The sequence below is a fragment of the Stegastes partitus genome, unplaced genomic scaffold (assembly GCF_000690725.1).
Source record: "Stegastes partitus isolate 25-593 unplaced genomic scaffold, Stegastes_partitus-1.0.2 Scaffold987, whole genome shotgun sequence".
In the NCBI taxonomy this organism is placed as follows: domain Eukaryota; kingdom Metazoa; phylum Chordata; class Actinopteri; family Pomacentridae; genus Stegastes; species Stegastes partitus.
In genome coordinates, this window is record NW_007578718.1 from 108,268 (window position 1) to 122,929 (window position 14,662).

The window sequence follows — 14,662 nt, forward strand, 5'->3', positions numbered from 1 at the left end:
GACAGGTTCAAATTTTTATTGCCATTCCATACAGTTCAACTGCAGCAGTGTTGAGCAACAACAAATAAGTGAAACAGAAATATGAGATGATACAGGAAGAAAAGGAGGTTCTGTTGCGTAACATGTTATGCCATGTGGAAAATATGCGGACGAGGTATGTTGATAGATAAAAAAAAGCCTGTATGTGCCTGAAAAAGAAGTTCAGGCAAATATGTTAATGCAGCAGGATTAATATTGTCAAGAGCAACCAAATAACCAAAGTGCAACACTCAGTTCTCTTGTATTTACTTTGAACTTGCAGCAGCAGTGTTTGTGGGTCTGATGCTGCGGCGCTGCAGAGTGGAGGAGAAAGACCAGTCCTACTTTGAAAGGCTGCAGGCAGCTGAGCTTCTGAAAAGGAAGCGACATCCAACTGCTGCTGTGACATCTGGCAGATGAGGCAGAGGAGACGCACTCTGAAGCAACGCTGCTGCTGTGCTCATCAGCCAGGAGAGAAAGCTCAACATACCGGCAGCTCTGTTTCGACTCCATACGAGAACTCAGCGGTAAGTAGAGCTTGTTGAAGCCAGATTAGATCGAAATGAAACTTTTGCTTTTGTGATGCTTTCACTTTTCTTAACGACTGACAGAGCCTCTGACTGTAATGCTACATGCCGGTGTTCAGGTTGTACATTTTAAAGCGTGCGTCATGGATGTGTGTCAGTCTAAAGGTGGAGAGCGACAGAAACAGTCAGTATAAATGTAAATGAATAGATAACAGAATACAGAAAGCTTTTATTGCCAAGTGAGCTCACGTACACAAGGAATTTGACACGGTGAAAGAAACTGTGGTACACAACAACAACAAGACAGGCAATAAATATAGAAATCTGAAATAAATTCTAAATAAAATATAACACTCATTTATTTCCCACAACGCAAAGACTCTTCAGTGCAAAGTGCATTAGAGCAAGATAAGCAAACGGATAAACAAATTTGCAGGGCAGTAAATGGGATTCTGTTTTTATTGGATGCATTACAGACGATCAATGCCAGTGAGATGAAAGCGTCTTTAAATTACTTTCACATTTATTGTTGAAACTGACACACAATGGGGTGTGTGTGCAGGTATATCAATTACTTATTACCTAATGTGGAGAACCGCTAGTTTCCTTCAGTGCAGCAGCGTTTTATCAGATAGTCATCTATGTAGAGCTTTAGAGAAACTTACCAGAACAATGCAACTGCTGTTTTCTGCCCCTTGTTTGCAGTTCCTGCTCAACCTGCACTGCATTCTGTTCTCAAGGATGTAATTAACAGCTATTTTGTTGATTCAAGCGTGACAGTGGCTTTCTTCTCGTCATCTGCTCTCTTCTTTTAGGTGTCGTTAAATGACAGTTTAGTTTGGATTATCTGTTGACTCTCCATAAAAACCTTATGCACAATATAACGGTGACTCAGATCATGTTTCGGCCATCTAGTGTGAATTCTGAAACGGTTTTAAACATAATTTGTTGCATGCATTGAATTATTATAAGACTTTTTCATGTCTTTTCAAAGATGTTGAAATCATTTAGTCAATATGAGGAAATGCAAAAAAGATCATCTGCACAAAACAACACCGTTTTGTAGATTTTGTGAAGAAAACTACAGGTGATGTAATGATTATTTCCACAGCTGTATACTGGGTTTCTCAAAAACTGTTCTGACTGCAACAACAGAAATGCTCTACTTACCTTTTCTTACTCAGACAAAAAGAACAGACTTTTGTCACATGACAGGAAAACCTGCTTCATGCTTATCTCCTTTCCTCCAGACTATGCAGTAAATATCTCTGAAACCATTTGTCACATCACGCTCAGCTCGGCCCCCTAGCTTACTTTTTGGTGGTTGAATTGCACACAGTGTGTTTCGTTTACACGGCTTTGCACACAGCGTCACCTGATTTCTCTCTTTCTCAGCAGCGACAGCAGCACACATGTGGCCACAAATGGATCAAGAGAATCTGACGAACGGCGTAGAGAACAACCAGACTGACTGTCCGTCCATCGACGACTTCAGGAACCAGGTTTACTCCACGTTCTACTCCCTCATCACCCTGCTGGGCCTGGTGGGCAACGGCTTCGCCCTGGTGGTGCTGATCAGGACGCACCGCCAGAGTTCGCCTTTCCATGTGTACATGCTGAACCTGGCCGTGTCCGATCTGCTGTGCGTCATGACGCTGCCGCTGCGAGTTCTCTACTACGTCAAAAAGGGCGAGTGGAACCAGGGGGACTTCCTGTGTCGCATCAGCTCCTACGCCCTCTACGTCAACCTCTACTGCAGCATTTACTTCATGGCCGCCATGTCGGTCACACGGTTCTTGGCCATTGTGTTTCCTGTGCAGAACCTGCGGCTGATGACCGAGAACCGAGCTCGCCTCGTGTGTTTGGGCATCTGGGTGTTCATCTGTTTCTCATCCTCCCCTTTCCTGATGTCAGGTCAGCTGAAAGACCCGGTCACCAATAAATTCAAATGCTTCGAGCCTCCACGGGCCGACGGCGTGAAAAGACTAGTCATGCTGAACTATTTGTCTCTGGTGTTTGGCTTTATATTGCCCTTCGTGGTCATCTTGGTCTGCTACGCCGGCATCATCCACACCCTGCTATCTCGCAAACATACCGCCCGGCGCAATGTGGGCACCGGTTCCAAAGCCATCCGAATGATCGTCATCGTCCTGCTGACCTTCCTGATCAGCTTCCTGCCTTACCACATTCAACGCACCGTCCACCTGAACTTCCTGTCTCGGACTGACACCACCTGCTCAGAGAAGATTGCCGTGCAGAAGTCGGTGGTGGTGACTCTGTGCCTTGCTGCTGCCAATTCCTGCTTTGACCCGCTGCTTTATTTTTTCTCCGGAGAGGGTTTCCGCAACCGCATGTCCTCCATGCGCAGGTCAAATATGAGCAATCACGCGGACCGGCTGAACCAGCTGAAGCCCATCACGTGTGCAGAATTTGTGGAAGGCCAACAGCTGAAGCCCAGTTAAAGTAGACCGAGCAGACAGGGATGTTTGGGAGCTCAGGATGCTCTAAATGACGGGAATGTTGGATGATGAGAGCCATAAAAAGAAGTTTTAACAGAAGTTACTGGTTTAAATTAAGAGTATTTAAACATTTTAGCTAAAAGTCTCAGGAGGAAGTTTTCATTCATGTTGATATTTATTATTGTATACTTTGCATGCCTGTGAAATATTTAGATCTGCATTAGAAGTACAAAATAAGATGGTTTATGGTGTTCCAGAAGTTACAATGTGATTACAAACAGAAGCTATAAATTATATCGATAACGTTTAATAATGGGCTGCAAGGTGGCTCAGTGGTTAGCATCATCGCCTCACAGCAAGAACGTTGTCGGTTCGCGTCCCGGTGAGGGCACCGGGATCTGTCTGCGTGGAGTTTGCATGTTCTCCCCGTGCAGCGCGGGTTCTCTCCGGGTTCTCCGGCTTCCTCCCACAAGGTCCAAAAATATGCCGAGGTTAACTGGTGATTCTAAATTGTCCGTAGGTGTGAATGTGAGTGTGCTTGGTTGTCTGTCTCTAAGTGTAGCCCTGTGATAGACTGGTTACCTGTCCAGGTGAACCTGCCTTCACCCTGAGTCAGCTGGGATAGACTCCAGCCCCCCATGACCCTCGTGAGGATTAAGCGGTGTATAGATAATGGATGGATGGATGGATGGATGGATGGAGGTTTAATAGAAGGCCATGCCAACCTGCTTAAAAAGGGCTAAACACTTTCTTCTATTGTGGTTATATATTTTTAGCTGTTTTTGTAAATATGTTCATGATGTAAAGGTTTTTTTTAAATTTATCACCAACTTTTTCTTATTAGTTAGTTATTATAATCCTGCCATTACATAACATTTTTTAATAAAATAACGATACACACTGGAAGCAAATATTGATATTTGAGAGTGTACCTGCAGAGGAATAGTTGACATTTTAGGGCATGTGCTTTTTTTTATTTTTTATTTTTTGCCAACTGTTAGGTAAGAAGACCAACACAGCGCTCGTGTTTGTACTGTATATATGGAACTGCAGCTGGTGCACAAAGTCAAAGGTCAACCTACCAGTACCCCTAAAGCTCTCTAATCAATGTGTGATATGTTGTTGGTTTATTCCGTATAATGTGAGGTTTGTGTCCTGCTGTTTAGAATGTGCAAGCTAACCAGAAAGGGTTGTAGTGTCCTATTTGAAGAATTAAAAACAAATAATCTAACTCGAAGCAAGAAGGAAATATTGTGAAACTATTTCTTTAAACACCTGAAAATGTGCTGCTGTATTCTTGTTGTGTGTTTTTCATGTTATGTGTAAAAGCTGCATTAATAAATGATCCAGTGTGTGTTGGTTTAAAATGCTCACGTGTCACGGAAATCAAGTTCACATTGAGTTCCTCACTCTGACCACTAGGGGTCACACCAGCACACATATTACAAGTTAGTCTCCAAGTGATTCAATGATCGTCATTATCGCTTCTGCTACTCCATCATCTATCTCTATTATTTTATTCTTAATCCGAGAACACAATGAGCTGCTGTTTATATTCCCGGCAAATGTGAACCAATTAGATTTGTGTTGAACTATAAGTCATAGGACTGTTTGTATGGCGCATAAACTTATTAACTGAAGTTATAAGGGCAAGAAAAGGCTAAGAGCACATCGTGGTCCCTCCGAAAGCCTTCCAGGTTAATTAGAGATATAAAACAACCCAGAGAGACTTGACTGCTGAGGCCAAGGCTGTTCATTAGAACATAGAAGGCCACTGTATTACCACTTCATAAACAGATAATATCAAGCACATGATCGTCTCCCTCCTCCGTCTGCACAAAAAGATGCTTGTTTCAGTCTGTAAAGCGGGGTTATCTTAGAGATGGGACTGTGTGGTAGGAGTATTAGTGTATCTCACAGCGAAGATACTCACTATATAGGAAGCACGGAAAGTCCCTGCTGAATTCCTTTTCATTTATTTCTAAAGGGTTTATGTGGATAACAATGTAGTGCTTTTAATTGGAGGCAATCATCAGTATGGCTCTACTTATCCAGCTTTATAACCCGTTAAGTGACTGGGCCTTAGCACTGATTAGTTATTGGGAAAGGTTAGGAATAAATCTTGTTTGCCTTTGGGGGGAAACTGACTCGGGTCTTGCAACATGTGTTAGCGTTCACTGTGTGAGATCAGAAACAGTTGACGGAGCTCTCCAGAGCTTTTGTTGCAGAGATACAACCCTGCAGTCAAATAAATACATTCTGTAGCGACGTGCGGCATCCAACAGAAGCGAGTACAATCACTTCTGTGTCAACATATTGATATGTTTTGTCCTCAACAACCAATACTTTTGAAAGACTGTATTGTTTTCACTTTTGGTGCATTCAGCTTCCACTTTGGGATCCATGTTTGTGATATGAAACCAAATTAAGAACACCTACGATTTCCAGTCAACCAAAACGTATGAACACGGTTATAAAATAAGTTACAAACACTTCTCAGTTTTGGACCTCTGGGTTGTGTCCCTCCGCATGTCTGCATTACTGCTCGGTATGGAAAAGAATAGCGGGAGGAATTTCAAAATCTGTGTGACTTCTTAAAGACAGAAAAGCATCAAAGAAAACTGCCAAACAACTAAATAAATCTGTGCAAACACAGTTGCAGGAAGCACAAAGTGAGTGACAGCAGCACTTATCACAGCTGCAGCGGTCGCCCATCTAAAGCAACACCCACAGAAAGTGCACCGCTTTTACAATCTAGGGCTGAAAAACAGACGGATGTGTGCTCCAGATTTGGCACAGGGGTTATCAGCGGGGATTGTAGCTTCTGTGGCAGCTCAGACTGTGTGAAGGACAATGCGTAATGTGAGCCTCTATAGACTCCAAGGAGAAATCTTTGCTTGCTCTTTGGGGCTAAGTTGCAAGATTTAACTTTGGTAAATGCATGAAAAGAAGCCTGACGAATGTTGGGAGAACATTCTTTGGACAGATGAGACCAAGATGAATTTGTTGGGTTCATTTGAAGAGATCATATGCAAAAATAGATAACTCCATTTTTGTAGATTTTCAGAAAATTACATTTTTTTGTTGTTTGCTTGAGATAATTATTAACCAAAGTGAAGTTGAGTGGATTTGATTCATGACAAAAATACAGATAACTTAAATTTTATTAATATCGTCTCAGGTAGATGATGAAAAAGTGGGTTTTCTGAAGGTTTGTGAAGACTAAGTGATCTGTTTTGGCTAATAAACTCTTCATATGAGGTCCAGCATGTTTGACCTGAACCCGGTCAGGACTACAGTGGATGTCCTAGTCCCAGCAGTGAAGCATGCACGTGTGATGATATGGAGCTGCACGAGTCTTGGCAAGATTCGCTTATAGACAGGAACCATGAATACCTGTGAATATACCAAAAACACTGGCTGAAAAGACAACTCCCAGTCTGCAGAAACTTGGCAGGAGAGAAATATTCCAGCACGACAATGAGCCAAAGCACACAGCCAAAATCATGTATGAGTTTCTAAAGAAGACGCAAGTGAAGACTACGACCCGGCCAAGGATGTCGCTTGGCCAGAACCCAACGGAACACCTTGAGGGTATTTTATAAAGAAAGGAACACAAAACCTTCAGCTAACAAAAAAAAAATCGATCTGAAGAATGGCAGAATGTCTCCTCAGATATGTGTGCAACGCTGAGATCCTCCATGCTGAGTCTGACAATGAAAGTAGATGTATGAAGTATTACAGAAATAAAACATAAACGCAAATGCTGCACTGTTTGACTTCATGCAATTCCTGTGAGGTGACTTGGAGGGAGACTCACTTCTGTTGGACTTTGAAAAGCTGGATTGGATTAGTTTTGATTGGCTTTATACGGAGGAATCGCACGAGTCGATGTCTCGTAAAGAACAGGTGTCGAGCATTTCTTTAGCCCCAAAGTCTTTGTAGTTGTGTGGGTTTCAATTACGGCCATTACTTCAATTAGGCCATTACATAAACTCCTTTTCATTAAAGTCATAAAATGAGCAAAAATGGGCACCTACTATTGAGCAGTAACCTTTGATTTTATACTAATTAGGGTCAATTTGCATCACCGTCAGTTCCTGTTTTTTAAAATGAGTTAATAATAGAGTTATTATCCACATGCCATCCAGAGGTTTGTGTCATTGTGGGTTTTTTTTACACACAACATTTTTCGTGCATAGAGGCGGGAAAATCTACAGCCTGAAAATGATAAGAGATGGGAATTTAAGAAAGCAGTTTCGAAACTGGGGGTTCATTTCTTCAAGCATGCCAGACGTTTTTGCTCATCTAATTTGTCTGTCAAATAAGGCAGCACAGATTCATTGTCTTTACTGCCTGCGGATTGATTGTGCTTACAAAGGTCCACTCGGAGCCAAGAAAAACCTGGCACACGCACAAAAAAAACAGCAGACAGCAAACGTAGCGCACTGTGTAGGAAATAGGGAGTGAATTCTGACCCAGCCTTCTAGTAAAGGTCCATCCCTTAAGACGCCGGATCTTACATTTTCCATAATAATGCCGTTTCAGAAACCTTCCCCGTCCGATGAACGGCCACGTCTCTCAAATCAGAAACTTGAAAAAGTCCCTCCAGACCACAGAGCTGTGTAAGTCAGACGTCTCTTTTGTAATAAAAAATGTCAAGACTGTTTTGTTAGCTGCATAAATCTGCATCTTTTGGCTTTTCTGACCCACATAGGCAGCATAAGTCAAGTCAGTTTTATTTATTTAGCATGTGGTAAAACAACAGACGTGCACCTAAAGTGCTTTCAAATTTACCTGAACAATGTAAATATTAGTGCTATGACACAGCAGTATTGTATAGTTTTACTGATTTAAAACTGAAGAAAGGGAGGCTACAACATCATAGAGAAAAAACCCATCAAATGATCCTTCAACAGACCCGTGATAGTCCATCCATCCATTGTCTATACACCACTTAATCCTCACTGGGGTCGCGGGGGGGCTGGAGCCCATCCCAGCTGACTTAGGGCGAAGGCAGGGACCCGTGATAGTAATAAAATAAAATATTAAAGTTGAAAACAAGCCAAGACAAAGAGCTCAAAGATGCTTAAAATATTAAAAGATCTGAGTGAAACTGTAAGGTCAAGTGACAACTCATCCGTTGTCGCTATAAAAAATACAGATTAAAGCAGCGTTTCAGCTGATACCGTCCAACAGACGCAATCCTCTCCAGAAAGGGAACATGGGAGGCATTTGGGAAAACAGCAGAAAATTGTCAATTTGAGTGGAGGAGAGATGGGAGGACAGCGAGCAGCCGGCAAATCAGAGCCGCCCGAAACCACGTAGGTACGAGCGCCTCGAATAAACCTCTGAGGACGCAGGATCGGCCGCATTAAATCTTTGGCCTCTGCGGTGTCCTCAGATATAAAGCAGACAGAGGTTAGTCAGGGTAGTAACTACAACCTTTACTGACTTCACGTGATTCCTACACACAGACGCTGGTGTTGTCCAGAGAGCGGCCTTGCAGTGCCATGTCAAGCACGCCTCCACGACACGTAAAGTCAATTACATGCAAAGATGAAGGACGCGAGGGGAGGCACTGCTCGTTCTAATGAGCGCGTGAACACCGTGTGCGTGTTTGTGTGTCCGCGTGCATCCACATGCGACGCGTACACCCTGAATATGACCATTCAGAGCCACATCAAAGACCCTGCGCGGGGTTAAAGGCCAGGCCGAGGCTTTATGGGTGTTGTTGAGTTCAGGTTGGAGGACAGAGAGGCAGACAAAGAGCCCACAGACCGGTTAACCCTTTCCACCCGAACCTATAACTTTTATTACAGGAGTAGTCTGCAATTCCGGAGAGAAGTTGTTGTTATTTAGCTCGTAGGCATGTTTAGAGAATTAGCCTGTGCCACATTAACTGTCGCCAGTCTGGCCACACTGGAGCACAGTTGCGTGCAGGTTTGTTTTCCATTCGCGGAGCCACAATCACGAACACCAGATTCAGAGTGTTGTGGAATATTACCATGACAATACCTTTGTTTTCCGACTGCACTGATGATCCCCTCTGGTAGAAAACAGAAGTTTTTCACCTTGCTAATATGTCTTTATGGTGTTTTTTCGTGCAAGAAGACACACCACGAGCAGCGAATATTTTCACCATGAAACTACGGCGCATCGATGAAAGTCTCCAAAGCACGGGTTCAGATTTCCAGAGTTTTATATATGACAAACCTAACTGAGCTTTCTGAACCTGCTCTCCACGCATTAGAACTTCATGTGGGCTGAGGCCTGGTGTCTAACCTTCAATATGATAACAAACACACCGCTGGGTTGTCTGTACATATTGTTGACAATATGGAGAATGAAAGTACAACTGGAAACAGACGTTACTCACTCCTGAACACAAACTCTTTTCCTATTGGATCTCTGTGAAAAGGTTGTCAGTTTAAACCTCATGTTGCAGTGTTTCACACCAAACGCTGAGTCCATTATGCCAAGAACAAAAACCTTTTAGGGGTGCAAACACAACTCCTGAAGCCTACCTCAAACTTTAACCTTTTGACCCTTTTGTCAACTCTTCCACAATTATGCTGAGCTGCATGAAAGTTTCTCCACTACCATAAAAATAGTCCCCCAACAACAAAGACACATGCACATAAACTGAACAAATAGATAAGAAATGATAGCCTTGGCTCTCATGATTGATTGGACTTTCTCAAGAATGAACAGTGAGGAGCCTGTGAGGAGATGTTCACTGAATGTCACAAAAACTGAACTGGATAAGAAGTGCACATCCCACCTTTAATCGTCTGAGCCTCAAACCAGCTGGGAGGTTTTAAAAGTTTGTTTTTTTAATGGCCTAAAGTAACTAAACTGTCAATCAATAGCGTGAAACTTCAAAAACAGGAAGAATCACTGGATTTTCAACTTGTTTAACATGTCGTGGCCGACTTTTGGTTTGGTCAGGAAAAACAACAGAATCAATGTTAAAAAAAAATCAGCATCAAAATCACTTCATTCTATTTGTCTTATTTTGAAAAACTGACAAAAGTAAACCATTTCCGCTAGTTCCTATAAAAAACAAAAACAATCTGCATGACTGATTCAGATTTAGATTCAGATTCAGATTCGCTTTATTGTCATTGCAACGAGTACAACCAAAAAACTTTTTTAAAAAAACTATATATATTTAAAGATGAAATTAAATAATAAGCACAAGCAGAGTGTATTTTGCACAGAGCCAGTGGCATATTAATGATATATTGCACTTATTATGATAAAGAGGCATTTATGGCTCTGACAGCAGTTGGAAAGAAAAAACACTGACAGTGGGAGCACAGAGCCGCCGCGTCTACGCGTGCCGCCATCTTGGATCTGAGAAGGACTTGGACTGAGAAGACATGCATAACTCAGCTGTGACCAACAGCCTTGAAACCAAAAACTCTGTAGAGTTTTCAGATGAACTGCAGGCAGAGCGGAGAGGTGACAAGTGTGGAGAAAAGGGGAAAAAAAGAAAAGAAAAATGTCTAGAATGTGTAGAGCTGCCATTTTTTTTCCAGTAACGTCAACATCTGTGGACGCCTGGAACAAATGTTGGACATGTAGATTCCAGGTTTTATAATTTTTTTTGGAAACTAAATAATAATTCTTTTTTTTATGATTGATGGCATTATAACTGTCATCTTGTTCAGAAGACATTTTTGAGTTTTCTCTTCTTCTAGTCCTGGTTGTGCTCTTCCAGCAGAGGTGCAGGATTTTATATTGTAGTGAAAAATTAGTCCACGGCGAGTTAAAATGTGAAAAAAAAAGAGAAGGAGGTCTTTTAAATGATGCAGTGTTGTTTTATATCATTTCTTTTGCTTGAAATCTGGTGAAGTTGCCGCTCAGAATGTGTAAAACAGCGACATCGGTAATAAAATACAACGATATTGTTGACATCGCTGGGATTATAATGTCACTGTTTACTGGATCCATTGCATTTGAAAACCTTCATCCACAGAGTGTGAAGGCATCTGTTTTGGCTTTATTTAGCTAACACTGATAGAATTTGTGGATGTTTATTCAGGTGGCGATTCCAGGAAAAAATAAAAAATAGTAATAGCTGTCTGGAGCCTGAGGAGGAACCGGAGTCATGTCATGTCAGGCAGTTCTTCGGACATCTGTTTGTCAGCAAGACGATGATTAGGCATTAAAACCAGACATGAACTCTTGTGCCACACTGTGAGTCCCTGTTGCTTTATGTTGAACTTCTTCACCCTACAGACGAGGGTCCACCCTCTGCCTATGCGGAGTCTATCGTTGCTCTAACAGGAAACTTGTGAACAGCGACAATGACTGTGTTTGCCACTGGAAGTATTTTAAGCCACCAAAGTATTTTTGGTTCACATTGTGACGCACGCAGAGAGAAAGGTCCCTCAGTTTGCTTGACTTTTAAGATGCTATCGCTGCGTCTCATAAACTCCCCTCAGCAGAAATAAAAGTGCTTCTCTTTTTTCTGCTTTCCTTTCATTCTTTGCCATGGTTTTCCTGTATTGACCTGTTTATATCAGCTTACCTACGTGACAGTAACTCAGGTGAGGTCAGGAGGATAAAGATGTGACCTGGATACAAAAAAATGCACCAAGACTTTTCAATTGATTCGACCGCACTGCTGACGCTCCTCTGACTTGCTGTTGATAATTCTGCCATGACAATATTAAAAACTTAGTCTAGACATTAATTAAAGCTGCTAATCTATTGTCTCCTGTGGTTTCAGTGCAGTTGTTCTCAGAAGAAGCCACAGAGTCCTTCCGCTAACTAAAAGTCCTGCCAGAGGCGTAACTTATGAAAGCGCTTCTTGAAAATGAGTAAGACTCCTCTGGAGAGCTGAATACAAACTACACGGGTCATGAGTAGAGTTACTTGCAGATGTTTTGCAAAGAATAAAAAAAAAAAAATCTGCTTCTTTCATCACATTTCACTTATTTCCTTTCCTATTTAGCCTTTCAAGCCTTTGTAATGTAAGTTGTCTAAATGCGATCAGGAGCTGCACAGCTGTGGCGTCCACCCGTCCAGATACTGGATACACAGTAGGAGAGGACTCTAATGCCAGAACTGTAAATGGATGCATAAACTTGAGTTTGGGAATTGTTATTCAAACAGAAAAGCTCTGTGTTTGGGGTCCAAAGGACTTTGCAGCTTTGAGTTTCTGAGGCAGAAAACTTCTTTGTAAATCAATGAGTTGAAAAAAGAGGATTTGCTGAAGCAGTGAGGAGGGAAATGAAGCCGTGACAGAGCGTCCACTAACACACATGTCCAGTGAAAGTGGGTCATTCTGGTGATCTCCCACTTAGATTTATGTTGTTTTCCCGTCTGTTTCGCAGACATTCATCGCTGCCTCCAATCAAAATGCGTGGGGGCCATTCGAAGGCTTGTTTTGTCTCATGAAAAAAATTGGTCCGGTGCCGTACATGCATGCAGTGTTTCATCAGGCTGTCACTCTTCATCCAGACCGACTGTAAACAAATACTGGAGTAAGATGACGCCGAGGTTTGGCTCCGAAACTGTCACGTGCTGGAACAACACAAATTATCTTATCATTTCTAATTAATTAAAATGACTGCGCGGATTGGATCTAAAATGTTACAGTTTCATCGAACAGGGGAAAAAAAAAAAAGCCTTCAGGTCATGATTTTGTTATACAGTTTAATGGGTACCAGAGGGTTTGAGTCGACGAAGCAGTGAGAGGAGTTTCCACCCATCAAGTGTTATTTGATTCTCCACTGTTTCTGTAAAACCATCAGCAGATAAAGAGAGCCAAAACATAACTGCACAAGCATTACAATCCTTCATAGACTCAAAACTTCTGATAGAGACAAAGTTTAAAAGTTTAAAAATCTGCTAACCAGCCACTTAATTAAAGTTCCTCTGATCATGGATTTAACTTCTAAAAACTCTTCTCTGTCCATCAAAGTCGCATATTTAGAGGGTTTCCGGATGAAAATAATCCCTACTCGACTTAAACTTGTTTTGAAATCCATAAAGTTTCTTTCTTCTCTTTTCATCGACCCCTCTTAAACTCGAGCACACCAGCTCACCTACGACTCTGCTCCTGCTATGTTTCCATGTAATTGTTCAAACTGATTTAAAGGAAACTTTTGAAATGTTGCAACAAAAAAAAATCAAATAAAAATTTTAAGGAGAAAACGTGAATTGTTTCTGTTGACTGTTTTGGAGTGAAACCTGCACAGTGTCATCAGAAGGTGGCGCTACAGGTTACGCAACACTTGTGTTGTAATAAACGGAGTAGAAGAAGTTCGAAACAAACCCAGTTGCTTGCCAATGGTGAAAAAAAGTCTCCCATAAAAGAAAAACAAAAAAAATTCTGTTAATCTCCAGTTGTAAATATTATATTTCACGCTGTCTGCAGGCAAAGATGAGTAAAAAAGGTACGTTAAATCTATATTTATTTAAAAAATGTTCTTCCATCTCACATTATGTGCTTTAACTCTTTTTCTTTTAAATGAAAAAATTAAATGGGATTTCCATTTTCATTCACATTTTCTCATGTGATACTTCAGGATATCCAAAAAAAAAGGAAACACAGCTTCTGTACGACTACTCTACATGACACAATGCCAAGTCGTGACATTGGACTCGGCCACATGTGACTGAACCAGAAACTGATTCTGAAGACGAGCAAAGGGACAGAAAGCTCAGTTACATGTGAAACTCTGGAAACTTTCATTGATGCATCGTCGTTTCATGGTGAAAACACTCAGCTGCGGTGTTGACGCTGCTCATCACGGATCAAAACATAAAGACTTTATTTTCTACCAGAGAGGATCTTCAATGAAAGAAAAAAAAAATGGTTAACAGCTGTTTAAATAACTTAAATAACTTTCTGCCTCATATCTGGCGTTGGGGTTGCTTAAATAGAGAATAACAGCAACAACATGCTTTGACTGTGGCAAATAAAAATCTGGTTCTTTGTGACGCCAGAAGCAGACAGTGAGGGTCGTGGACTGCTCTAAACATCTACTCCTGCATGATCTAATTCAATTCAGCATAATTCACTCATTCCTTACCGAGCAGCTCGAGGCGGAGAGGAAACCGCAAAAAATCATAACATCACTCATACATAAAAAACTTATGTTCACGTTAAAAACATCGACGATAAATCATAATCGACTGGCGCTTGAGCTAAACGGTATGAAATCTCCGCCCTCACCATGTTGGCTGCTGACAGGATTTATGGTGTCTGGAGTAAAACCCAACTATTCTCTGTTTGTTTTCACATGCAGGGCTTCCAAAGCCCTTTTCCTGCAGGCATGACAGCGGAAACAGAGCAACATGGAAACCAGAATCATCATCCGTGCATCTCCACATCTAAATGCGAGGAAGAAAAAGAGAATAAACACGCCAGCAGACCTATGAAGAGCAAAACACAGAACAGGACGCTGGTAGAAAGGAAAGAAAAGTGATGAATCGCAATATGGTGGGAATCATTTTTTTCTTTCATTTAGTGATTTATGAATGCTAGTTCTGGCCACAGTTTGTGCTTTTAGAGTGAGCTGCATGTTGTTTATCAGTCTGACTGTGGAACTAGAGGTTGCTTCATAGGCATGACTGCTGTTGTGAGGAAATTTGTAGAATTCTCAGAGACCATCTGGATGGAAACAGTCTGCTAAATGA

At 41.6% G+C, this 14,662-nt stretch overlaps 1 protein-coding gene across 1 annotated transcript; it reads left to right on the forward strand.

Annotated features, from left to right (window-relative positions):
* Positions 1 to 463: 463 nt before the first annotated feature.
* On the forward strand, positions 464 to 3,378 carry LOC103366845 (cysteinyl leukotriene receptor 1-like). Its single transcript, XM_008294688.1, has 2 exons — positions 464 to 545; positions 1,941 to 3,378. The coding sequence occupies exon 2, from the start codon at positions 1,958 to 1,960 to the stop codon at positions 3,005 to 3,007; it is 1,050 nt and encodes a 349-aa protein (XP_008292910.1). The 5' UTR covers positions 464 to 545; positions 1,941 to 1,957; the 3' UTR covers positions 3,008 to 3,378.
* The last annotated feature ends 11,284 nt before the right edge of the window (positions 3,379 to 14,662 follow it).